The 25,554-nt window shown below is 44.9% G+C and overlaps 1 protein-coding gene across 4 annotated transcripts in view; it reads left to right on the top strand.

Annotated features, from left to right (window-relative positions):
* The window catches only part of LOC126539993 (tRNA-queuosine alpha-mannosyltransferase), a 121,623-nt gene extending 100,607 nt beyond the window's left edge, over window positions 1-21,016 (top strand). For 3 of the 4 annotated variants that reach the window (XM_055075773.2, XM_055075776.2, XM_055075774.2), the window contains 2 exons: window positions 738-829; window positions 20,805-21,016. In XM_055075773.2, the coding sequence (XP_054931748.2) occupies window positions 738-829; window positions 20,805-20,891 (179 nt within the window). In that variant the 3' untranslated portion in view covers window positions 20,892-21,016. The remainder of the gene's footprint in view (window positions 1-737; window positions 830-20,804) is intronic. The other variant, XM_055075777.2, reaches the window with a different exon arrangement.
* The last annotated feature ends 4,538 nt before the right edge of the window (window positions 21,017-25,554 follow it).

Below are 25,554 nucleotides of genomic sequence, written 5' to 3'. Positions count from 1 at the left end.
GTCAGTCACAGTTGCTTTGCTGCTGCACTGTGGGTTGCACGTCATACATGTGGCAGCAAGAGCCTATGTTTTGGTGCATCCACTGTGGCAAATGGTGTTGACTTCATTAGTGTATGCCAGCCACTGCAATGCAGGCTGCATAGTCCTGGCCACTTAATGTGGGTACACAACCCCAAACCTTTGTATTGTTTTTAATCAGTAGCAAGCATTGCTCCAAGCTCTGGCAAATCAACGCTCAGAATGTGGTTTCTTGATGCACTTGTACCCACATTGCAACTTTTGCCCTGCATACTGTTATGCTGTTGTTTACTTCAAATGCAGTTTGGAAATCTTATGGCCATAACATGATGGACAGCTCGTGGTAGCAGTCTACCTTGAGTTATGTTTGCTTAGGATTAGTCTGTTCAAGCAGAACAAACAGTCAACAAAAAGGTCCTCTTGTGGTCTTACATAATCAGAGAAGTATCAAGGCAAGAGCTGTGCAAGACTCACAACCGGCAGTGAAATGTGTCTAAAAAAGCTCAAGCTGCAAAAAAAAAAAAAAAATTGTAATCTTGTAGTATTGGGTCAGGGTATAGTGCTTAAAGCATGGTCTCTCAGGTTGCTTTGTGTAGAGGCTGCATCATGCCAGACATAACATGGTTGTTCCATAGTGTTAGCTGTTCTTAGCGTGTAGTGCATCCATACCTGCACCTACAAATAATTGTCACTGGAACAATCCCTGTTGTCACTTGCAGCATGCTGTCGCTACAACACGTGGCGTCAGCTGGTCAAGCGGCTACGCAGCTTCTGCCTACGACCCGAGGCTGCCCGAAGGATGGCCCCCAAGGTATTGCATGCACTTGCAAGTTAGGTCAGGGAGGGCTGCCTTCAGTCATTATCAGAATAACAGCATGGTTCAGAAGTTACAACACCACATTTGATAACCTGCTGACAACTTTAAAAGAACCACTGCTTTGGTCTCGCACTAGGTGGGGTCTATAGTAATAAGCAAGGGTTTGACAGAACACCATCTCGTCAGGTCAAACCATCATTAGTACAACAGGTCACTGACCAATGTAAACAACACACAAAGCTTGAAATTTTGGAATCTGTGCATATTCCTTGTTTAATATGAGCCAATCATTACAAGGTTCATTTATATATGTTAGAGACCTCGTCCCAGGGTTCAACAGTACACACACAGTGTCCAAATTGCCTTGTGAACTGTTGAGCATGTTGTCTGTCATTTGCATAACCAGCGATTCCAGACGCAGTCTTGCTGTTAAGCTCCTTTCTCTGATGATATTTTCCTTGTCCCAGTCTATCCAGTTTATCACATGATGTATGTTTTCAATGTGCTACGTGATGGCATTTGAAGCCATGTGGTTTTGATGTCATTTTTATGTTGTTTTAGTTGCCTTTGGAAGTTTCCCATTTCTCCAATCTAGGTAGATTCACAATCTGCACAGGGAATCTTGTAAACCACTTCGGGATACTTTTCAGCAGGGAAAGTGCCTTTCAGGTTGCCGGTTCTTTCCTCAGCTTGCTTGTCAGCACATGCACAATCTAGACGCCATCTTTCTTGCACCTTCAACAGGATGCAAGGCAATCTGGACAATGTGTCCTCTTGAACCATGAGACAAATGCTCAAGCATATTGTGATAAGTCACAGTTTCAAGAGAATTAATACAGCACACATGATCTGACTTGTTAGCATGAAACCTGCCCAACTTTATGCATTCTTGTCAGTCCGTTGGCTGGCATGTCTCAGGACTGCACAGTTATGGTGAGTAGCAATAAGGATGACTAACGAGGTGGGCCAGCAGAGTACATAATATGCCACCCTGCCTGTCAACGAGAAGCTGGACACGTTTGGCCTGCATACATAGGAGTGGGTGGAATACCATGAGTGCTTCAAACTGTACTTTACCATGAACAACATTCCAAGTGATAAGCAGACAGCTGTGTTTATGACATGCTGCGGTCCACAGTCTTACTCTCTGCTTCGTAGCCTTCTGGCATCAGCCAAGCTCACCCAAACAGGACTGACTGAAATCTTCACTGTACTAGGCAAGCACTGTGCCACTCACTTGTCAGAAGTGGAAGCGAGTTTTGAGTTTTTCTCGAGGCACCAAAAAGAGGGGGAGACTGTTAGCGACTAAACTGCGTCGCTGAAGAACTTGGCCAAAGACTGCAATTTCGCAACATTTCGAGAGTGTATGTTGCGCGATCAGATTGTTAGTGGCATCAATATGCCCGTGCAAACTCATCTGTTGAAGTCGATAGATTCAAACTTCAAAACACAGAAGGACTTCGCGGGCTTCGTGAGCTTCACGAAGACGATAGATTCAAACTTCAAAACACAGAAGGACTTCACGGGCTTCGTGGGCTTCGCGGCTGTGCCACCACACAGACCGCTAACCAGTTCATCCTGATCATGCAGATTTTCGCCCACGTCATCGTCGACCTGCTCGTGTCTGCCTTCTTGGCAGCCTCTTCTGCCACTTCGGGAAACTTCGTGCCTGCTGCCAACGGAAGCGAACCCAGCGTCTGCCTCCACCCTGTCACCCATGCTTTATGACGTTTGGCAGCGCCTCCAGCCCCGCTGTGGATCATCGAAACTAATCCAGCTACCGTATCGCCGTCGACAACATCATATGCGCAACCTATAAAGCTGCAACCACCGTCCACCGTGCACTGTGGGCTTCGCGGCTGTGCCACCACACAGACCGCTAACCAGTTCATCCTGATCATGCAGATTTTCGTCTGCATCATCGTTGACCTGCTCGTGTCTGCCTTCTTGGCAGCCTCTTCTGCCACTTCGGGAAACTTCGTGCTTGCTGCCAACGGAAGCGAACCCAGCGTCTGCCTCCTCCCTGTCGCCCATGCTTCAGGACGTTTGGCAGCGCCTCCAGCCCTGCTGTGGATCATCGAAACTAATCCAGCTACCGTATCGCCGTCAACAACATCATATGCGCAACCTATAAAGCTGCAACCACCGTCCACCGTGGGCTTCGCGGCTGTGCCACCACACAGACCGCTAACCAGTTCATCCTGATCATGCAGATTTTCGTCTGCATCATCGTTGACCTGCTCGTGTCTGCCTTCTTGGCAGCCTCTTCTGCCACTTCGGGAAACTTCGTGCTTGCTGCCAACGGAAGCGAACCCAGCGTCTGCCTCCTCCCTGTCGCCCATGCTTCAGGACGTTTGGCAGCGCCTCCAGCCCTGCTGTGGATCATCGAAACTAATCCAGCTACCGTATCGCCGTCAACAACATCATATGCGCAACCTATAAAGCTGCAACCACCGTCCACCGTGCACTGTGGGCTTCGCGGCTGTGCCACCACACAGACCGCTAACCAGTTCATCCTGATCATGCAGATTTTCGCCCACGTCATCGTCGACCTGCTCGTGTCTGCCTTCTTGGCAGCCTCTTCTGCCACTTCGGGAAACTTCGTGCCTGCTGCCAACGGAAGCGAACCCAGCGTCTGCCTCCACCCTGTCGCCCATGCTTCAGGACGTTTGGCAGCGCCTCCAGCCCTGCTGTGGATCATCGAAACTAATCCAGCTACCGTATCGCCGTCGACAACATCATATGCGCAACCTATAAAGTTGCAACCACCGTCCACCGTGCACTGTGGGCTTCGCGGCTGTGCCACCACACAGACCGCTAACCAGTTCATCCTGATCATGCAGATTTTCGTCTGCATCATCGTTGACCTGCTCGTGTCTGCCTTCTTGGCAGCCTCTTCTGCCACTTCGGGAAACTTCGTGCTTGCTGCCAACGGAAGCGAACCCAGCGTCTGCCTCCTCCCGGTCGCCCATGCTTCAGGACGTTTGGCAGCGCCTCCAGCCCTGCTGTGGATCATCGAAACTAATCCAGCTACCGTATCGCCGTCAACAACATCATATGCGCAACCTATAAAGCTGCAACCACCGTCCACCGTGCACTGTGGGCTTCGCGGCTGTGCCACCACACAGACCGCTAACCAGTTCATCCTGATCATGCAGATTTTCGCCCACGTCATCGTCGACCTGCTCGTGTCTGCCTTCTTGGCAGCCTCTTCTGCCACTTCGGGAAACTTCGTGCCTGCTGCCAACGGAAGCGAACCCAGCGTCTGCCTCCACCCTGTCGCCCATGCTTCAGGACGTTTGGCAGCGCCTCCAGCCCTGCTGTGGATCATCGAAACTAATCCAGCTACCGTATCGCCGTCAACAACATCATATGCGCAACCTATAAAGCTGCAACCACCGTCCACCGTGCACTGTGGGCTTCGCGGCTGTGCCACCACACAGACCGCTAACCAGTTCATCCTGATCATGCAGATTTTCGCCCACGTCATCGTCGACCTGCTCGTGTCTGCCTTCTTGGCAGCCTCTTCTGCCACTTCGGGAAACTTCGTGCTTGCTGCCAACGGAAGCGAACCCAGCGTCTGCCTCCTCCCTGTCGCCCATGCTTCAGGACGTTTGGCAGCGCCTCCAGCCCTGCTGTGGATCATCGAAACTAATCCAGCTACCGTATCGCCGTCAACAACATCATATGCGCAACCTATAAAGCTGCAACCACCGTCCACCGTGCACTGTGGGCTTCGCGGCTGTGCCACCACACAGACCGCTAACCAGTTCATCCTGATCATGCAGGTTAGTAGTTGGTATCAAGCTCCTTCTAAAAAATCAAGTGATTACTTTTTGGTGCAGCTGCCAAGCCCACAGTGCTGCATTTTACTTATTTCTGAATGTATTGAAGTCATACGCGCCTTGCTACTGCTATCAGGGGACGTAGAGAGAAACCCCGCTCCTGAAAAAGCTGTCCTCGACGAACTAAAAAAATTGTCTACTGGCCAGGCTACACTAATATCCGAGATGCAGAGCCTCAAAACCCAGGTAACGAGCACAAACCGCACTGTTGCTAATCTAAGCACCCGCGTCACAGACTTAGAAAATCTCTGCGAAAATCTTTTATCTCTCCGAACAGAAGTCGACGCCATTAGCACTAAGACCGGTCAACTAACCCATCGTATGTGCGACATTGAAGAGCGCTTTGACGACCTCGAGAACCGTTCCCGGCACAACAATTTAATATTCTACGGTTTTCTTGACACTAACCCGAAGGAAACATACGTTCAATTGGAGCAAATAATCATAAGCCACTGTCTTGAACGCTTTGGTCTTATAGTCGAGCCCAAAGATATAGAGCGAGCACATCGACTAGGGCGTTACACCACTAACCGCAAACGACCCATCATAGTGAAGCTTTCATCCTTCAAAACTAAAGAATCTATCCTCTCAAACGGTCTAAAACTAAAAGGCACAAATTTCAGCATTGAGGAAGACTTCACGCGTCCAGTTCGAACCGCCCGAAAACAGCTCATTGCCTCAAATCCGTACCATTTTCATTACGTTACAAAACATTGCATATTGGAGCCCAGCGATACATCTTTGACACTGCACCAGGAATTGTCAAAGCCATATCGTAGGGATCATGTAACCGTCAGCAACCACGCCATCAGCACCATAAATGCGCAAGAGCGAATCTTTCATTTTCTGTACTTTATACTAACATACGTAGTTTTCTTCCAAAACGCGTGCTCCTGTCTAATCTAGTACAATCAACCGGCAGTAGTATACTGATACTAACAGAAACATGGCTCAATGACGACATTTCAGATACGGAGGCACTGACTGACTTGCCGAACTGTAACATTTTTCGCCATGACCACAAAGATGCACGTGGCGGGGGCGTACTCATCGCCACTAACAAAGAACTATCATGCTCTCTAATCATTACATCTTCACAACTGGAATCGCTATGGGTAATGTGTGGTGCCCCTCCCGAAGCAATAATACTTGGGGTATGCTACAGGCCCCCTCGAAGTGATCCAGATTTCGCCCTCGAACTTAATGAAATATTATCCCAGCTTACTAAAAAACACCCCAATGCACACATCCTCCTTTATGGAGACTTCAACTTCCCTAGCATTAATTGGCTCAGTCAGGCTTCACAGGAAATACCGAAGCAAGCGAATTCATCAATGTTTGTCTCAACTTTGACCTCATCCAACAAGTAACAGAACCGACGCGCGTCACTTGTGAATCCTCAAACATTCTAGACCTTGTACCAACGAATAACCCCGAAAGCTTAAAATCTATCGCATATTTACGAGAAATCAGCGATCACAAAGTCATTCATACCACTTTTAATTTCGTCCCCAAAACACGTCCCGTCTTCTGCAAAACAATTCACTTGTACGATAAGGCTAATTATGAAGCAATTAATAATGAATTACGAGATTTTCTACCTGTTTTCCAATCCAATTTCGGTTCCCGTTCCCTCAATGACAACTGGCTAGTGATTAAGGACAAAATTACTGACCTGACTAATAAATTCATCCCCACGGTGAGCTTTCTTGCCAATAAAAATAAACCATGGTTCTGTAAAAATTTAAAAAGACTCGAAAATAAGAAAAACCGCCTTTTTCGTACTGCGAAATATGATGGAAGTCCGAGCGCATGGGACAGGTACTATTCTGCGGAAGACGCTTATTACACTGCAATTCAGAAAGCGCAAGAAACATTTTATCATAACGACTTAGCTAAAATTCTAAAAACTAAACCTAGAAAATTTTGGGAAGTCATAAACCCGCAACAAACACATGACGTCACACTTACAAGCGATAAAGACGAAATTATAAGTGACGCTGTTTGTGCTGACACCTTTAACATCGCGTTTTCATCCGTGTTCACTGAAGAAGCCAACCTGCCTCTTTCCACGCCACCTACTGCGACACTACGAATGATGGCCCCCGTTGAAATTTTTGTCGCTGGCATTTCATCACTCATTGACAAATTAAAACTTTCATCATTGGCTGGTGTCGACGATATTAACTCAAAACTGTTAAAAAATACTAAAGAAATTATTGCAGTGTATTTTTCGATGCTCTTCTCACTTTCACTTGAAACAGGAATCTTACCAGACGACTAGAAAGAGGGCAAGGTTATTCCAGTCCACAAATCAGGTAACAAACAATCCCCCTTAAATTACCGCCCCATTTCTCTAACAAGCGTCCCATGCAAAATTATGGAACACGTCATATACTCTCACATTATGCACTTCCTTGACACTAACAATCTTTTTCATCCTTCCCAGCACGGATTCCGTACATCTTTATCTTGTGAAACCCAACTTGCCACATTTCTTCATGATCTACACTCTAATCTCGACCTCAACCTTCAGACCGATGCAATCTTTCTCGACTTCGCAAAAGCATTCGATACAGTACCACACAAACGCCTTATACTAAAACTCTCTCAGCTGAATTTGCACCCTAACGTTTTCGCATGGATCGCAGCATTTCTCAACAAATGCTCCCAGTTTGTTTCAATTAAAAGTAGCTGTTCCGGCTCCCTCCCTGTAACATCCGGCGTCCCCCAAGGATCTGTACTCGCACCCCTCTTATTCCTCATATATATTAACGACCTGCCTGTACATGTATCCTCCCATATCCATTTATTTGCCGACGACTGTGTCATCTATCGCACAATTACAAAGATTTCTGATCAAACTGCACTCCAACATGACCTTAACCTTGTACAACAGTGGTGTGATCTTTGGTTAATGAAGCTTAATCCTACTAAATGCAAGCTTGTTTCCTTTCATCGCAAACTTAATCCCTTATCATTCTCATACCTAATCTCACACTCCACTGTCGAACAAGTTCAATCATACAAATATCTAGGCGTCACCTTATCCTCTGACCTTTCATGGAACGCACCCATCAGCAATATCATATCATCCGCGAACAGATCCCTAGGTTTTCTAAAGCGTCATTTGCGTTACGCACCATCAGACATAAAACTTCTCGCGTACAAATCACTCATCAGATCGAAACTAGAATATGCAGCGCCCATCTGGAGCCCGCACCAGGCATACTTAAGAAACGAACTAGAATCTGTACAAAATCGTGCCACTAGGTTCATCCATGCTTCATATTCATACGACATAAGCATATCATCCCTAAAACGTAAAACTGATCTTGCTAATCTTTCTGTGCGTCGCCGCATCGCCAGTTTTTGTATGTTTCACAAATTATTTCACAGTCCGCTCAATCAAGCACCATATATCATCCCACCGGCGCGCATATCCCCCCGTACGTCCCATCCTTACTCAATCGCACGCGCACATGCTCGCACCACTACTTTTGCAGCCTCATTTTTTCTTCGCACAGCAGTGGACTGGAATGGCCTTCCCCGTGACATTGCAGCCATCACATGTTCATCAACTTTTGCGGACAACTTAACTACATTTGTTTCTCATGAAGATCACTCTCTGTAACCTTGATTTGTAAACCCACCCCTTATGTAATACCCGCTAACCGGGGTCTTTAAGGTATTAAAGTGATGTGATGATGTGATGTGACACCTTCATAGCTATGGAGGCTGCACATAAAAATCCCTGCTCAATAAACTGTCAACAAGCTTAGGCTCCAGGCAAAATGACAGTAGCAAAATGACAGTGGCTGCTGTTCTTGTTGTTGGGGGGAGGCCATCTTGCATGTCAGTACAGGCACGGGAGCACCATTTGTCATAACTGTGGCCGGATAGGGCACCTGGCTAGAGTTTTCAAAAGTTCAGTCTGGAAGAAGAAACGCCCAGAGCAGATACAGTCGTGTACACAGCCGACCTGCCGGTCGCGTGAGGAGCACGAAGTTTACTACCTATGGAGGCTTTGAATGCCCAACTCACAGCCAATGCACATTCAAGTGGTAGTCAATGACATGCTGCTCAATATGGAGTTGGATAATGGTGTTAGTGTTTCAACCATTAACCAGGGCAAGTTCACTGAGCTTTTTCCGTCGAGTGTGTGGCTGAAAAGTTTTTCCGGTGACACGAAACTTGTCATGGGAAAGCTGGTAGCAGATGTACAACAGTGAGCATCAGCTACCCCTGTTTGTCATGAAGCGGGCGTATTCTGCACTGTTTGGAAGAAGCTAAATGAAGGCTTTCAAGCTGGGCATCGTCTGGCCAGAGGCAGTCGACGTCATGAAGTCTGCTAAAATGTGGTTGGTCACTATGACGAAGTTTTCTCAGAGCAATTGGGTGCATTTCACGGTGCTTCCAATTATTTAAAACTTCTTTGGTGTTAGCTAAATTGAGCTTACGCCACATGCAGACATTGCGGCGATGCAGCTAGATGGCACAGTCGGTGCAATGTGAGAGACGAGCCTGGCTGCATGCACGTTTCGGCATTGGCAATATGGTGTGTCACTACATTGCTTCAGTGCTAATCACATTAACGTTGATATTCATCATGAGTTGGGTTTTGTCAGAATTTTTTTATGTGAAATGTGTATGGAATGTTGCAGTCGACGACACCTGATTATAATTCTCATTTGGTGCAGGTGCGATGAAAGCTTCGCTTTGAAGTGTGGAACGCCTTAGGTGCACAAGCAGTTTCCAAAATAGGGTCCAATAAAGTGGCACAAGTGGCAGCAAGTGCCAACAAGCTTCCCGCCAGCAGACCTTTCTGATAAAGAACTTTCATATCCGGTGCGGTCTAGAGAGTTAGATGTTCACAGTGTGTCTGGGTGATGTTGTCTTTCAGATTCCTTCCTGAAAATCCTTTTGACGTGTCGGAGAAAAGGTCAGTTGTGTTAGTTTGAAGCAGAAATCAATGAAATCGTCCTGAGTGCTGGATTTTCCTTTGGTTAGTGCCAAGTGATACCATGATCTCTCGCTAAAATTGCATATAGTATTAGAGGTTTGTATGACAGGATAATTGAGTTTGTGAGATTTGGAAATGAGCGAGACATGAATGTTAGGATGACTAACACTACAAATACCATATTTACTCGAATCTAGGCCGACCCCGATTCTAAGCCAACCCCCTAAAGTCCGAAGCCAACAAAAAAAATATATTACCTCGAATGTAGGCCAAACAAAAAAAGCGAGGACAGCATTCACAAAATGCAAACAGCATTTATTGAATCTGAACGTGCAGAGCTCATTCAACGTCGTCGTCGCTGCTAGACTCGTCGCTATGTTCCTTGTCCCTGTCACCTTCAAACAGTGCACTATCTTCGGTACCGTCAAGCGCATTAGATATGCTGCACTTTTTAAAGGCGCGCACAGTCAAAGTACCTGGGATGTTGTTACACGCTGCAGCTACCCAGCCCGCCAGCTGCAATAGCGATGCACGTTTTATGCGGCCCATTGCCGTTAGCATGTGGTCTTCGTCAGTCAACCAGTCCGTGTAATATTTCCGCAAACAATCCTTGAAATGTTTTGTTGATGCAGACATCAAGTGGCTGCAACTGGCCCGTCATGCCGCCCAGTATGACAGCGAGGTCCGTGTTCGCTTGGGCAAACGCAGCCTTCGCATTGTCGGTCAAGTGCCCACAGTAAGATTCAACGACAAGGAGTGAGTTCTTTGTCAAAAGGGCTCTTGGGCGCCGTCGCCATCCAATCTTAACCCACTCTTCCACCATCGCACCTGTCTTCCACCCGTTCTCATTTGCCTGCACAATGACATTTCGTGGGAAAATTTATCGAGCAGGCAGTGTCTTCCTTTTAAATATCATATAAGGAGGGAGTTTATGTCCATCAGCTGTGCAGCACTGCATCGCAGTTGCGCGCTGCTTCTCGTAGCCCGCAGAGCGCACCTTCACCTCCTTGGCACCCTTTTCATTCACGGTGTACACCACTGGCATATCAAAATACACAGCCGCCTGGTCAGCGTTGCCGATTTGCCCAAGGTTTTAGCCTGCCGCTTCTCTCTTTCGCAGCACATAGCGCTGAAAAGCTATCAGCTTTTCTTCGAAATCGCTTGGCAGCTTCTGGGTGATTGAAGTGCAATGTCGGAGGCTGAAGCTGAAGTGCTTCATGAATTTCTGAAGCCAGCCCCGGCTCGCTTTAAAATCCTTTGGCGTTAGGCCTCTAGCTCCCTGGCTCCCTAAAGTTCCCTAGCTTTCGCTTGGAGCACTTCTGTTGTCACTGGAAGGGCAGCTGCTCTCTGCGTCCGAACAAAGTCGACCAAAACTGTCTCCACTTCATGGTGACGGCCTTTCTTTGGTCCGTTAAATGCCATCCTCGTTGCGGCACATGCAAAAAGCTGCTGTCATTGTCCCCTCCAATGATGGACATTTTTCTCGTCAATGCCAAAGTCCCGCCCGGCTTGAAGGTTTGACAATACCTCTGCGGCTATCGCAACTTTTCGCTTGAAAGCGGCACTGTAGTGGCATCTCAGGCTCGGTGCCATCGCGATAACACCACGCCGCACACCGATACGGCCGACACGACACAGGTCAAAATGGCACCTTCGCTTGTGTGCGGTTGGCTACTGGCACGGCTAGTAGCAACTGCGATACTGACTTTTCTAGATGGTGCTAGCTATGCACCATATTTAGCAGTTTCAATGAAAAACTGCCGCATTTCTTAAAATCCTCGAATCTAAGCCAACCCTAGAGTTTGGAATATGATTATTTGAAAAAAATCTGTCGGCCTAAATTCGAATATATATGGTAATAGGTGGACAGCACAACTAAGGATGTTACATCTATTGCACAGCACTGCACTATGAGCAGCTATGAATATCCCTCTTTCTTGGGGGTGGTCAGGACCTAAGTTGGCAGAACAAGAAACAAATTCAGAATGGTGATGAGCAAGATGAGAACAAGGTAAAAATGGAAGCCAGTGTTTCGACAAGTGGACTTGTCGTTTCCGAGGCGACATACTATGCTTTCCTCGGCAGAGTATATATATATATATATATATATATATATATATATATATATATATGTATATATATATATATATATATATATACTCAATCAATGTATATATATATACTCAATATATACTCAATCAATGTATATATATATATATATATATATATATATATATATATATATATATATAGATAAAGAGATATATAGGTAGGGTTCCTCTAAAGGGAAGAGGGGGTAAGGCGGGTGGTTGCGGCAACGACTGAAGATGTGTTAGTGGCAAGGGTGTAGAATTGAGAATAAAGGAATGCTATGCATAAGACCGCTAACACGACCGTGTGTCAGCCGACGTGTCAGTGGTGTGTCAACGGCCGTGTGCACAGCACTCAATTCAGAATGGGTTGCATAGAGCAGTATGTGAATAATGTTATGAAGCATATCGGCATTTGGGCAAAATACTTCTTATATAGCACAAATGACCAACAAAAGAAGGTGCATCAAGTTATGGTGAGGAAGAGTATCAATAGTATGATCATGACAGTAAAAAGTACAGTCAAACCTCTTTTTAAAGAAATGGAATATAACGAAATTCATAGACGTACAGGCAATAATGTATGTAATTAAGTAATGACTATAATAAAGTAATGCAGTCGAACCCGGCTATATCGAACTCGCAAAAACACACCTCTCAGTTCAATATAGAGCATAATTTAATATAAGCCTGCTAAATAAGCTAAATAATATAAAACTAAATAAATATAAGCCTGCTAAATAACTTGGCTGATATGAATTTCAGTGTGATACAAATTCGTCAAACTCCCCCGCCGAAATGCATTGTGTACAATGGGCCAAAATTCGGATGTTCCGAACACTTTTCCGCGTCGCGCTGGGTGATACGAACTTTGGTACCGCTTTCGTCGAGCCGCCACCGGCGCAGCATGTGCCAGTGCCGGTTTGGGATTCCGCGGCAGAAGGGAGGCTGACGAGGCAAGTGAAGCTTTCTCTCTCTCTAGTTTTTGTGGGTGGCCTCTTCGCCTTTTTCTTTTTACTTTGTTGTTGCCCGAGGCTAACGGCGCTGTTTATTGGTCTGTTCGCCCTGCGAACCAGCCAACCCAACCGGTCGGGCGCGATTTGTCCTCTCCACTTTTCTTGCGGCCCTGTGCGCCCATTCTCGATGTACGCTCTCGATACTCTGCAGCGTGCTGTGACATCCGAGACTGTGCGTGAGAACACTACAGCCCAGTTCTTCAGCTCAAAAAATTCTCTGTTAGCCGACCTTGCGGAGAAGAAGACTCAGAAGGACATGCGTGACTTCTTTCCACGTAAATAAATGTTTTTTTTTTTGTGTGTGTGCATGTCTCATGGTTTCGGGACGGATTTCGCTCGTTTATTGGTGATACGAAATTTCGGGTGATACGAATATTTTCGCCTCCCCTTGAGATTCATATCACCGAGGTTCTACTGTAATTGGATGTTATAAAATCACTTTATTGATGAAACTAGCTTAGTTTCACATGTAATAGTCCTGCATTTTCTTCTGCTTGGGCGATTTCGGTGCCTGCGATGCATGCACTTCCCCACATTGTCTAAGGAGTCAGAGCAGCTGAGGCTGCAACCTCCCGCATTTGCAAAGAAGCACTGGACTAGCGCGAGCGCACCAATCACTTCAGAGGATGTGGGCAAAGGACTGTCATTGCTTTGCTCATTGTGCCCACTTTCACTTGTGCTTGGTACGATGTCAGCAATGTAGTCTTCATTTTCGGGCTCTCCCGTGGTCGTGACGCCATCATTTGCACTCACAAACTCGTCCACCGTTGATTCGTCAACAGCTTCCGTAAATTCTGACCGCTTGCTCCAAACTTCGGCAATACTGGCAACGGCTGCGTCGCATTCATCAGAATTTACAGTCATCACCGAGCACGCGGAAGCCGGCATGGCTGAAGCAATTTTGGATGAACCACTCGTACACGGCCATGCGTACGCGTTGGGCACCATGGGCACCGGGTCGCGAGTTTGGCTGCTTTAGCCCTAATTTATTTATTTTATTTTACCTGCCGTGGTTGCTTAATGGCTATGGTGTTGGGCTGCTGAGCACGAGGTCGCGGGATCTAATCCCGGCCACGGTGGCCGCATTTGAATGGGGGTGAAATGCAAAAACACCCATGTATTTAGATTTAGGTGCACGTTAAAGAACCCCAGGTAGTCGAAATTTCCGGAGTCCTCCACTGCGGCGTGCCTCATAATCAGAAAGTGGTTTTGGCACGTAAAACCCCATAATTACAAATATTTATTTTATTTTATTTGTTTATTGATACTGCAATCTCGGTATCGGTATTATAGCAGGGTGGGAAAAAAGAATTAAGCAGTTTCACAAAAATGGCAAAATGTAAACAAGAGAAATAAGGGTGCAGGCTGAAGCTCTGCAGCCAGCATCGTGAAAACAACATTTGAACAAGATATCAAACAGTAAAAAATAAAATACACAATAAGAACAGTAAAGTTATGAAATGCAGTAACACAGACTAGGTAATATGTTGTGTGAATAACGTCAGTGACGTTATCTCACTAACACTTCATTGTTAGTGAGATTATTCCAATCCGTAATAGTTCGTGGTAGAAATGAGTATTTAAAACAGTTATTACGGATGCGAAAAGGAGTTAAAGCTAGTTGATGTCGTTGTCAGGTCCCATACCCAGACGAAAAATTAACTAAATGGGTGAGTTCAGTTCTGTAGTGTCCTTTAATTAATTGGTACATGAATTTAAGTCTTGCAGAACGATTTCTCTGATTTATTGTTGGCAGACCAGCTTTGATTAAAAGATGTGTTATCGATGTACGTTGGTAATAATTATATATGTATCGAGCAGCCCTCCTTTGAACTCTCTCTACTTTGTTTATGTTAGCCTTAGTGAATGGGTCCCAAATGATAGCAGAATAATTTAAGGTAGGCGAAACAATACATTTGTAAGCAAGGAGGCGGAAAAATGGAGTGGATAACTGCAATGCCCGTCTTAAGAAAAACAATTGACGAAAAGCGTTACACGTTTTGAAATCAATATGTTTGTTCCAGCTGAGATTGTTAGTGACCCAGAGCCCTAGACATTTATATTCTGTTACTTCTGCAAGTGTGACATCATTAATACTGTAATCAAATGGTAAGGCATTCTTTTTTGTGAGTAATCCTCATCAATACAGTTTTTTCAAAATTAATGGACGTTTGCCATTATTCACACCATGCAGAAACCGCTCTCATACCAAACAAAGTTATTCGTGATTACTAGTGACTGATTCTTAGCAGCTCCAGGTTATTAATCTTGAATCATCATTCGAATTACGTATCATTTGACATGCATGACGCTATGCTACATAAAAATACAAGAACACCGAACAGAGCTTATCGCTAGTGATCATTAATGGCTCTGTGATGTCAATTGACAATGTTGACTGATTAAACTCTCATTTATTGACACATTTATACCATTGACGCTGTGCATGAATGATCGCTGTGACCATCACATTACACAAAGTTATTCTCCATCACTAGTGGTTAGCGTAGCATATATAGCCTATAGTTAATAAATAATAGTTATTGAATTGCCGTCTGAATGACATTTCATTTTATATCTATGATGCTATTCTGCATGAAAACTGGAGAACATCGCAGTGAGCGCATCACTAGTGATCACTAAAGACTCGGCGGTATCAGTTAACAGTGGTAACACAAAAGTGCTCATCTTGCTACAGCTTGATTGATACTACTGACGGCATCAACGAGTGAGAGCTGCCTCAGTGATAGTAAAATAGGTGAATAGTATTCACCAGTGACTTAAGCACACGAGTTTATGGTAGGCATAGTGAGTCACTCGTTTCATCGCATTTCATTCGATATATATGAAGTTCTGTTGTGCAAAACACCGAGAACCCTGAACTGCGCATTATATTTCACTTGTGCTCACTAGTGATTCGACCATATCAGTTAGGTGTATTATGCAAATAAATGTTATTCATGAGTGTCTTAGTGGTATCGATGATAAGGTTTTCGATTAGAGGCTTTGGATATCGCAGTAGAATAGTGAATCGTATTCGCTAGGGACAGAAGCCTCCCAGCGAGGGCCTAGTGATTATCACCGAATCACTCGTTATTGTTCCGTTTGATAGCCATGACCAAATCGCGTGTGTATCATTAACTCATCATACTCATGCTGACGTTTCCTCTCAATCTATTTCGAGAATTGTCATCTGCTGTGCCACTCTCATAACAAATTAGAAAATAAAAACTTCCAAAGGTTGTCGTTAGTCACATGGCAGGATAGCTACTGTTCTCTCACCTCACTCTTTCATTTTCAAGGTATTAACTGATAATATGTTTGCAAATTTTCAGAAGTCGTGAAATTCAAAGATTCTTGAATTCCGTTATGCCTGGATTAAATTCACTGGCGTTTGTATTATTTCGGCTGGCGTTTGGATTAAATTGGGTGGTGCTTGGATTAAATTGAGTGGCACTCGGATTAAAATCACTGGCACTTGGATTAAATTGATTGGCGCTTGGATTAAATAGAGTGGGAAAACCTGTAGTTTTACCTTGGCTCCATTAGGCTTTTCTTGCACGGCACTCTTCCACAGGTGCTTTCGCATTTCTCGCGTTCTGGTGGAAAAGTCTTCAGAGATTGGTATTTAGGAACCCTTTAGCTTGTGCGTGGATTTCAATGCTGATGCCTTTTCTCGGTAGTCTATAAAAATTTGAGTATCAGAGGGTGCTTTTTATCTTTAAGTTTGCGACCAATTCTATGACACCTCTCAACGCCAGAGACAGTTAATCCTAATTTGGCCTGAAAGACCTGTCACTACCTTACTTTCAAGCTCAGCTGCTGTCTCTTCATCATCATCAGTTAGCCCGTATATAACTAAATTGTTTCTGCGACTCCTATTTTCTAAGTCATCGACTTTTGAAATGAGAGCAGATTTCATTTCATTTCATTTTATTTCCTTAAAGACCCCGTAGTAGGGGCATTACATAAGAGGTGGAAATACAACATATACAAACAAGTGTCATAATGCATTCAATTCTTTAGATAAAAAGTTGTTACATCTTGACCAAATTGGGAAGAGCAGGTGATGGCAGCGATTTGTTGAGGAAGGCCATTCCAGTCTTAGGTGTTCGGTAGAAAAATGAGGCTGAAAATGTATTTGTGCGTGATTGTTGCTGTGCTACCTGCTGGGGATGGCCAATGCGTCGTGACCGGCGCGTTGGAGGAACAATGTATGGTATTCGATTAAGCGTCGAATAGTAGAACCTGTGGAAGAGGGAAAGGGTGGCAATGCGGCGACGAAGGGATAGAAGCGACACGGAAGATTCTTTTTTTAAAGATGATATGCTGACGTTGTAAGAGTAGGTGGAATGAATATACCTAATGGCGCGGTTTTGAAGTGCCTCGGGGGCATTGCGAGATATGCTTGATGCGGATCCCAGATGGCAGATGCGTATTCGAGTTTCGTTTTTACCAATGATCTATAGGCTAACAGTTTTATATGCAATAGAGCGAGGCGAAGGTGATGTCTTTGAAATCCCAATGTTTTGTTAGCCGATGAAATAACATTAGTAACATGCACATCCCAGGTTAGATCATTAGTCAAGGTGATACCTAGGTATTTGTAGGATTCCACTGATTCCACGGTAACGTCACCAATCCGATGAAAAAAAGTGAAGAGGATGAGGACGACGGGTAAATGAGACACGTTTGCATTTATTAGAGTTGAGTGTCATCAGCCAAACATCACACCATTCTTGTACGCGGTTAAGGTCAGATTGAAGAGTTATTTGGTCAGTGATGGTATTGACTGCACGGTAAATAACGCAGTCACCAGCAAACATACGGATATGGCAGGATACATGCAAGGGTAAGTCGTTAATGTAAATTAAGAAAAGAAGGGGGCCAAGGACGGACCCCTGTGGTACGCCTGATGTGACGAGTGTAATGTTTGAATCGTGGTTATTAAATGAGACATACTGTGAGCGGTTAGTTAAAAATTGCTCAAGCATTTTAGGATATCAAGATGCAAATTCAAACGAGAAAGTTTTAGTAATACGCGTTGGTGAGCTATTTTGTCAAACGCTTTCGCGTAATCCGAAAATATGGCGTCTGTTTGTATGTTACCGTCAAGATTAGCATGAACGTCATGAAGAAATAGTGCGAGCTGGGTCTCGCAAGAACGCCCCCTGCGGAACCGATGCTGTGAATCCCCTTCGTCATAAGGAGATTTTATTGTATAACTTCCTGTGCACAAAAACGTTTATGCATTTATGTTTTACACACTGCATAGTGAATATACCTTCAGGCCCATATACAGCCATATACCGTCAATACTTTCCACTTCATTGTTCCATTAAATACTCATAACCACTTGCATAGCGCTCTTTGGCCACACCTTGCCCTTGTGCCATTAAACATCACATATCATCATCAAAATCATAGGTTGTCAGCTTATCATAATCATCAGCCTGGTTATGCCCACTGCAGGGCAAAGACCTCTCCCATACTTCTCCAACTACCCCGGTCAGGTGCTAATTGTGGCCATGTTGTCCCTGCAAACTTGTTAATCTCATCCGTCCACCTAACTTTCTGCCAACCCCTGCTACGCTTCCCTTCTCTTGGAATGCAGTCTGTAACCCTTAATGACCATCGGTTATCTTCTCTCCTCACTACATGCCCTGTGCATTCCCATTTCTTTTTCTTGATTTCAAATAAGATGTCATTAACTCGCGTTTGTTCCCTCACCCAATCTGCTCTCTTCTTATCCCTTAATGTTACACCCATCATTCTTCTTTCCATAGCTCGTTGCGTCCTCCTCAGTTTAAGTAGAACCCTTTTCGTAAGCCTCCAGGTTTCTGCCCCGTAGGTGAGTACTAGTAAGACGCAGCTGTTATACACTTTTCTCTTGAGGGATAATGGCAACCTGCTGTTCATGATCCGGATGTGTGGTCACTACGTGCCCTATGTAGATGTATTCCCTTACCACTTCCAGTGCCTCGCTACCTATCGTAAACTACTGTTCTCTTACAAGACTGTTAAACATTACTTTAGTTTTCTGCAGATTAATGTTTTGTCCCACCCTTCTGCTTTGCCTGTCCAGGTCAGTGAGCATACGGTCCAGGGAGATACGATCTCTCCAATGCTATTCACAGTGCGTTTACAGGAGGTATTCGGAGACCTGGATTGGGAAGAATTGGGGATACGAGTTAATGGAGAATGTCTTAGTATTTACACCTAAAATAAATGACTCTGACAGCATGAGAATACTGTAAGCAAGATTGACCAATTTAGCTTGCGAAAATACCAGCGTTGTCCCATGTTTGACAGGACAAATGAATTAGCTGATGGTGAAAAGGACGGAAAGAAGGTAAAAATAATTGAAGCATCTTTTATGACTGAGCAGTTTGGCCATATGTGTCAGTGTACCTTGAGTAGTTTTAGATCAAGACACTGTCAAATTCTTAAATGAAATTTTCACACAGGATGATAACTTGCACCATGTCTTTAAGGCATATGTTCCATGTATCATGTACACTTTCATATGTGGCTTCAGGCTCATTACTGAGGCATGACATACTTTTTAGTTACATCTTTGTATATATGTTCTTTTATTATCTGTTAAATGTGTAAAGGGTGCTTTTTTTAGCTGCACAATATTTTTTAATATTGCCCGTGTCAGTCAGCATAATTCTATTCCTTGATCTAAGTTACTTGGTGAGGTGGCCATACCTGTATGAAAAATGAAATGGCTTAATGTAATATTTAATGTAATTAGACCAATTAATGTTGTAATAATTACGTTACTGTACATACTTCAATCTACAAATTGTAGCTGGTGAGCTCATGGGGCATGTCCACTTGGAACGAATTCTCAGCATTCTACAAGTTTTGAGATACTATTTTTCAATGTGTCCCACGATATGTATTGGTTTTCCAGTCACTTTTGTGCTTCAGCGCATAAATCAGCATTTTATTACAAAAGTAAGTGGAACAACCGTGTCTTTTACCCTAACTTTGACGGCGCATATCTCAAAGCCGGTGCCGTCCTCAGAATTTGTTATATATGCCTTGCAAGCTCACTAGCTCAATTTGTAGATTGAAATATGTGCTGGGAGATAATTAGTTAGAACAATAATTAGTGAAATTATGTTAATTATTCAGTTAAGCATTTCAATTTTTTGTAGAAGTAATGGCCGCCTAATTGAGTAATTTGGATTAATGGTTAGAATTCTACTATTTGCCACATGCAATTTTTAAAAATTTGGTGCAGCTAAAAGAACACCATATATATATATATATATATATATATATATATATATATATATATATATATATATATATATATATGTATGTATAGTGAGAGAGAGAGAGAGGGGGGGGGGGGACGATAGCTCGTGTGTATCTACAAGATGAAGAATGCCGAGGACGCCAGCCCGGCTTCGTTCTCCGCTTCATCCAAACTCCGTTCGCACATTTCATTATGTATAATAAGCATAAGTGAATAAATAAACAGCTAGTGCACAAACTCCATGTTCATATTGCGTCAGTGCCTCTGTGAACCACCTTAGCATTCCAACCATAGAGACATTATATCACTGGATTCAAGGCATGGTCCTGAGTTAATACTTGCACAAAGAAACAAGTGTACAACAGACTAGGCTCTAGCAATGAGTCCAGCACATAAAAGGAGCAACAATTTTTCACCTGCACGGTGTGCAAGTGATTGTTGATTCGCTGCCTGTTGTAAAGTGGAAGCAATTTCATCGAGGCTTTTATAAGATGTAAGTGATTATTGGGTGTCATAGCAACAAGGCAGCCGGAGTGCCGCAGAAGGCTCAGCAAAAACCAGATGCTGTGCGCATTGCTGGTTAGTATGTGACAGGTTGTTACGCAAACAGCCTAATCAAAGTATAGTGGATGGTTGGTATACTTCAATTATTTCGTTGGTGGTTCATTGAATAATCAGCACATTTTGAGCATTATGGGAATTGCCCACTGATGAACTTGTGCCCTCTGTTTGGCGTTCCCTGTCTTGGCCTTCCACATACAGCTGGAGTTATTCTTGCGCAGCTGGATCGCAGCCGTTTTAGTTGGGAGTCACTGCGACCATGCTATCGGGAACTGCTGCTGCTACCACCTGAGGGGTCCAGCTGCTGATCATGCTGACCTTTGGCCATGTCATGTGACCTGTGTTGATGATTTGGGAAGAACGGTGCCATCGTGGTGACCTCGTCGTACAAAGAAACACAATTGTAAAACCCAATAAAGCACACTGTCAAAGATGTAGTTGTCATGAATGAGAAGGAGCAGAACCGAGGGGCATAATGTTTGTTAGCCACAATCACGTAAATGTGGCTGTAGGTAAATCTGAGGCAAGCGGAAATGTGCCGTATTCAAAGATCCAAAATCATAATTTAAGATTGCAACATCTTGCCAGCATTAGATGTTTGCCTCGTAATGTATTGTGCTGTTTTTCATACATTAATCTGACATACTCATGAGACAGCAAAGGCCGATAATAAATTTTATTCAATTAATGCAATTCCCACTCGTATTTATGAGAAAGTTACTTAAAAAATTGTTCCAAGTCAGTTCACACTTACTGTCCTTTGTTGCAAAAGGAGCTTTTACCGTTCAATGCTTCCTGCTGCAAATTTCAGTGGGTGTGTGGCATTCATGTGTCTGGCGGTGGCTATGGTAAAATCTTGCCATCATAGGATGCAGGAAAGTTTCAATATTCAGGTTAGCCAGCAACCGGATGTCCCAGCTCTGTTGTCGCAAGTGCCTTCCTTCAAAAAAAATTCAAAGGAAAAAGGACAGTAGTTGTGCCTTAGTTGCATAAGGTTGCACACAACCTTAAAGACATGGGTAATAGGTACAAAATACCTTTGGTTTTCTCTGTACCAAAGAAGTTGGCCGGTATGTGTGTATCAGAACTGACAGTGCTCTCCTCGTGCGGGAAGAGGCACGCAAGGCCACACATTACCTGTGCAGTGTAGGAAATTGTGATCAGTTGCAACAGGATTCACATCGGTTAAACAGGCCTATGTATAAACAACAGAGCTAGGGAACATGAATTTCTACTAAAAAAACTTTCAGCACAGCCACCTATGCATTGTAATTCCTGAAAATGTGAGGCAAGGTTATTCAGTATCAGCACTCTTGGTAAGAGCAATGATGCAGCAGAGATCTTTGTCAGTGATACATCTGTATTTGCGGTATTTGCCGGGCTGAATATGAATTCTTTCATTCTTTTCTAAATTATTACATGTCTCAAAATCATCCGATGTGGCATGGTGCAATGCACACAACGTTTTTGCACAGGCTCTACATAGCTTTATATTACGCACTTTTTCTGAGAACAAAGTTAGTTGCAAGTGACGTCCCGTCCTATTGTTGGTTTTAGGCATGAAATGTGTGACGTCAGCCTGCAGATAAAACACGAGCACACTTCTTTGGCTGTCATCCCGCACTTATCACAAAAGTCATGTGACTAGTGCTTCTGTATATATTGCACATCATCGGAATAAACGGGGTATTCCCTTTATCACCGCCCTACGATGCGTGTCTGACATGGTGTCAGAAGTGGGATCGGCCGCTCCCGAAATAGACCGTCAGGGGCGTATGCAGTCCGACAGAGCGGAGCAGTAGCTTGCAAGTGGTGCAAGTCCTCACGGAAGGCACGGTAGCAACGAGCGTCCAGCAACGAGCAACAATGGCTGGGATAAAGCCTCCGCAGCCATTTGATTTCCACAACGCAGCAGACTGGCCCTCTTGGATTGAGGAATTCGAAGACTACAGCTTCGCATCCGGTCTCAGCGAGAAAACGGAGGAAATTCAAGTAAGAACCCTTCTTTACACAATGGGCCGGAAGGCAAGAGAGATTCTTCGCTCGTTAGCGGTAAAAGACGAAGACCTGAAGACTTTCAAGGTCGTAAAGGCAAAGTTTGAAGCCTATTTCGTTCACACGAAGAACACAGTGTATGAGAGCGCCCGTTTTAACAGACGTCGTCAACAGCCAGGAGAAACTGTAGACGAATTTGCAACCGACCTCCACAAGTTAGCAGAGCGATGCGACTTCGATAACGTGAAGGACCGTTTAATAAGGGATCGCTTTGTAGTTGGCCTTCTAGACGAAGCGCTGTCGGAAGAGCTTCAAATGGACCCTAAGCTAACATTGGCCACCGCACTAGCAAAGGCCCGAACAAGCGAAACGATAAAGCAGCAGCAAGCAGACTTGAAACAGCGGGAAGGTACGAGCGCCGAAACATATGTTGCAGCGGTAAAGAACAAGAAAACGGAACAGAAGAGAGAATGGAATGCTACACTTGCGCGTCGCAAGAAGGCCGCTTCTGTAAAAAGCTGCACTTATTGCGCAGGTTCGATGCACCCGCGAACTAGTTGCCCAGCGAAGCAGCAAAAATGCTTTTACTGCCAGAAGCTAGGGCATTTCGAAAAGGCTTGTCGAATTAAAAACAGAGAAGGAAAACTTGACGGGGTAACGGCACCGGGCTGCCCAGATAACGAGCGCCAATTCCTCGGCACAGTTACACCGCGACAAAGCAAGTTGTCTGCGCACTTCGTGACAGTACAGATAAACGGCCATGAAGTAAAAATGAAAGTCGATACTGGAGCAGAAGTCACGGTCGTGGGGGAAAATTTCCCAGGAATGCCAAGCTATCTTGAGAAAGCAGGAAATCTAAGGGGACCAAGTGACGCAAGCATTGACACGTGCGGAAAGTTCCAAGCCGAAATCGCATGGAAGGACAATCGCTGTGAGCAGACAGTGTATGTCGTAAAAAACTTGCACATGCCTTTACTAGGGCTACCTGCAATAAATGCCCTTGGGGTAGTTCGATTTTTAGACGAACTGGAAACGTCCGAGGAGGTCGCGAGACAGTACCCAGGGCTATTTCAAGGAATCGGATCTATAGCAGGAGAGCACACGATACGGTTGACAGAAAATGCAATCCCCTACGCTGTGTCAACCCCGCGCAGGATTCCTATCCCGATGAAGCAAGCGGTTAAGGAGCAACTTGACAGGCTTGAGCGGGAAGGCATGATTAGGAAGGTCGAGGATCCGACGGAATGGTGTGCGCCAATTGTGCCGGTTTTGAAGCCATCCGGCTCAGTCAGGATTTGCGTCGACCTCACTCAACTAAATAACTTCGTAAGAAGAGAGCGCCTCCAATTGCCTACCGTAGAACAGATCATGGGAAGCTTTCAGGAAGCCTCTGTGTTCTCGAAACTAGACGCAAGCTCAGGATTTTACCAAATCCAACTTGCGGAGTCCTGCCAAACACTCACCACTTTCAAAACACCATACGGCAGGTACTGCTATCGCAGACTACCGTTTGGTATAACCTCGGCACCAGAAGTTTTTCAGAGGAAGTTCACGCAAGTCTTGGAAGGATTAGACGGTGTTTTAAACTACATGGACGATATTCTTGTGTTCGGCGCAAATAAGTCAGAGCACGACTCTCGCCTACACAAGGTGCTCGGAAGACTACAGCGGGAAGGAGTGACGCTGAACAAAGAAAAATGCTGTTTTTCAGTGCAAGAAGTATCCTTCCTTGGCATGATCTTTGGCGCTGGTGGCGTGCGGCCGCATCCTGAAAAAGTGCGGGCCATCGCAGAATTTCCGAGGCCGCAGAACGTAACGGAAGTTCGCTCTCTTCTGGGAATGATGAACCATCTTGCTAGGTTTCTTCCAGATGCAGCGTCTATGAGCGCGCCTCTACGCAGCCTTCTGTGCAAGGACAATGAGTGGTCGTGGGGACCGCTACAGGAACAAGCGTTTTGCAAAATCAAGGAAACCATCAGCTCGGACAGGTGCCTCGCCATGTACCACCCTCTCAACGAGACAATAGTCTCGGCTGATGCTTCATCGTATGGTCTTGTTGCTGTATTATTTCAGATCCAACCATCCGGGGAACGACGACCGGTTGCTTATGCCTCGAGATCGCTGACAAAGACGGAACAAAAATATTCTCAAATAGAGAAGGAGGCGTTAGCTCTGACGTGGGCAGCTGAACGTTTCGACGAATTTTTAAGAGGTATGAAATTTTTGTTCGAAACAGATCACAAGCCTCTACTTCCGTTGCTCGGTCGTGATCCTCTGGACGCTATGCCGCCTCGCATCCAAAGATTCAGAATGCGTTTGATGAGGTACTGCTTCACACTAACGCACGTTCCCGGCAAAAGCATTGCGACAGCCGACACCTTATCAAGAGTACGAGCGAACGCTACTAACCAAACTCTAGGCGCCTTGACAGACTCAGACGTATCTGCTTTCGTCGATGGAGTAGTTCAGGGCCTACCGGCTACAGAAAGCATGCTTAATCTCATACGAGCTGAGCAACAAAAAGACCAGGAATGCTTGTCATTGCTGAAAGCCTGCCACCACGGGTGGCCAAGAAAAGAAAGGCTCCCAGACGTTTTGAGGCAATTTTGGCCCGTCCGTGCTAACATTTCAGTTTGCAAGAACCTGTTGCTGAAAGATGCTCGCATTATTGTTCCGCGAAGTCTGCGGAAGGAAATGATCGAACGACTACATGAAGGGCACCAAGGTATCGTTCGCTGCAGAGCAAAAGCAAAGGAATCTGTTTGGTGGCCGGGGCTCAGCAAAGAGATAGCAAAAGCTGTAGCTGATTGCCATGTGTGCGCGAGTGAACGTGTTCAGTTCGCGGAACCAATGATTCCCTCGGAAACGACAGAGCTACCGTGGCAAAAAGTCGGCGTGGACTTATTTGAAATAAAACGCGCCGTGTATCTTGTTGTTGTGGAATTATCATTCCAGATATCCAGAGCTGGCCTTGCT

Source organism: Dermacentor andersoni, chromosome 2 (genome assembly GCF_023375885.2).
Source record: "Dermacentor andersoni chromosome 2, qqDerAnde1_hic_scaffold, whole genome shotgun sequence".
NCBI classification, from domain to species: Eukaryota; Metazoa; Arthropoda; class Arachnida; order Ixodida; family Ixodidae; genus Dermacentor; species Dermacentor andersoni.
The sequence above is the reverse complement of the archived record's forward strand: the minus strand, read 5'-3'. Positions and strand labels throughout refer to the sequence as shown.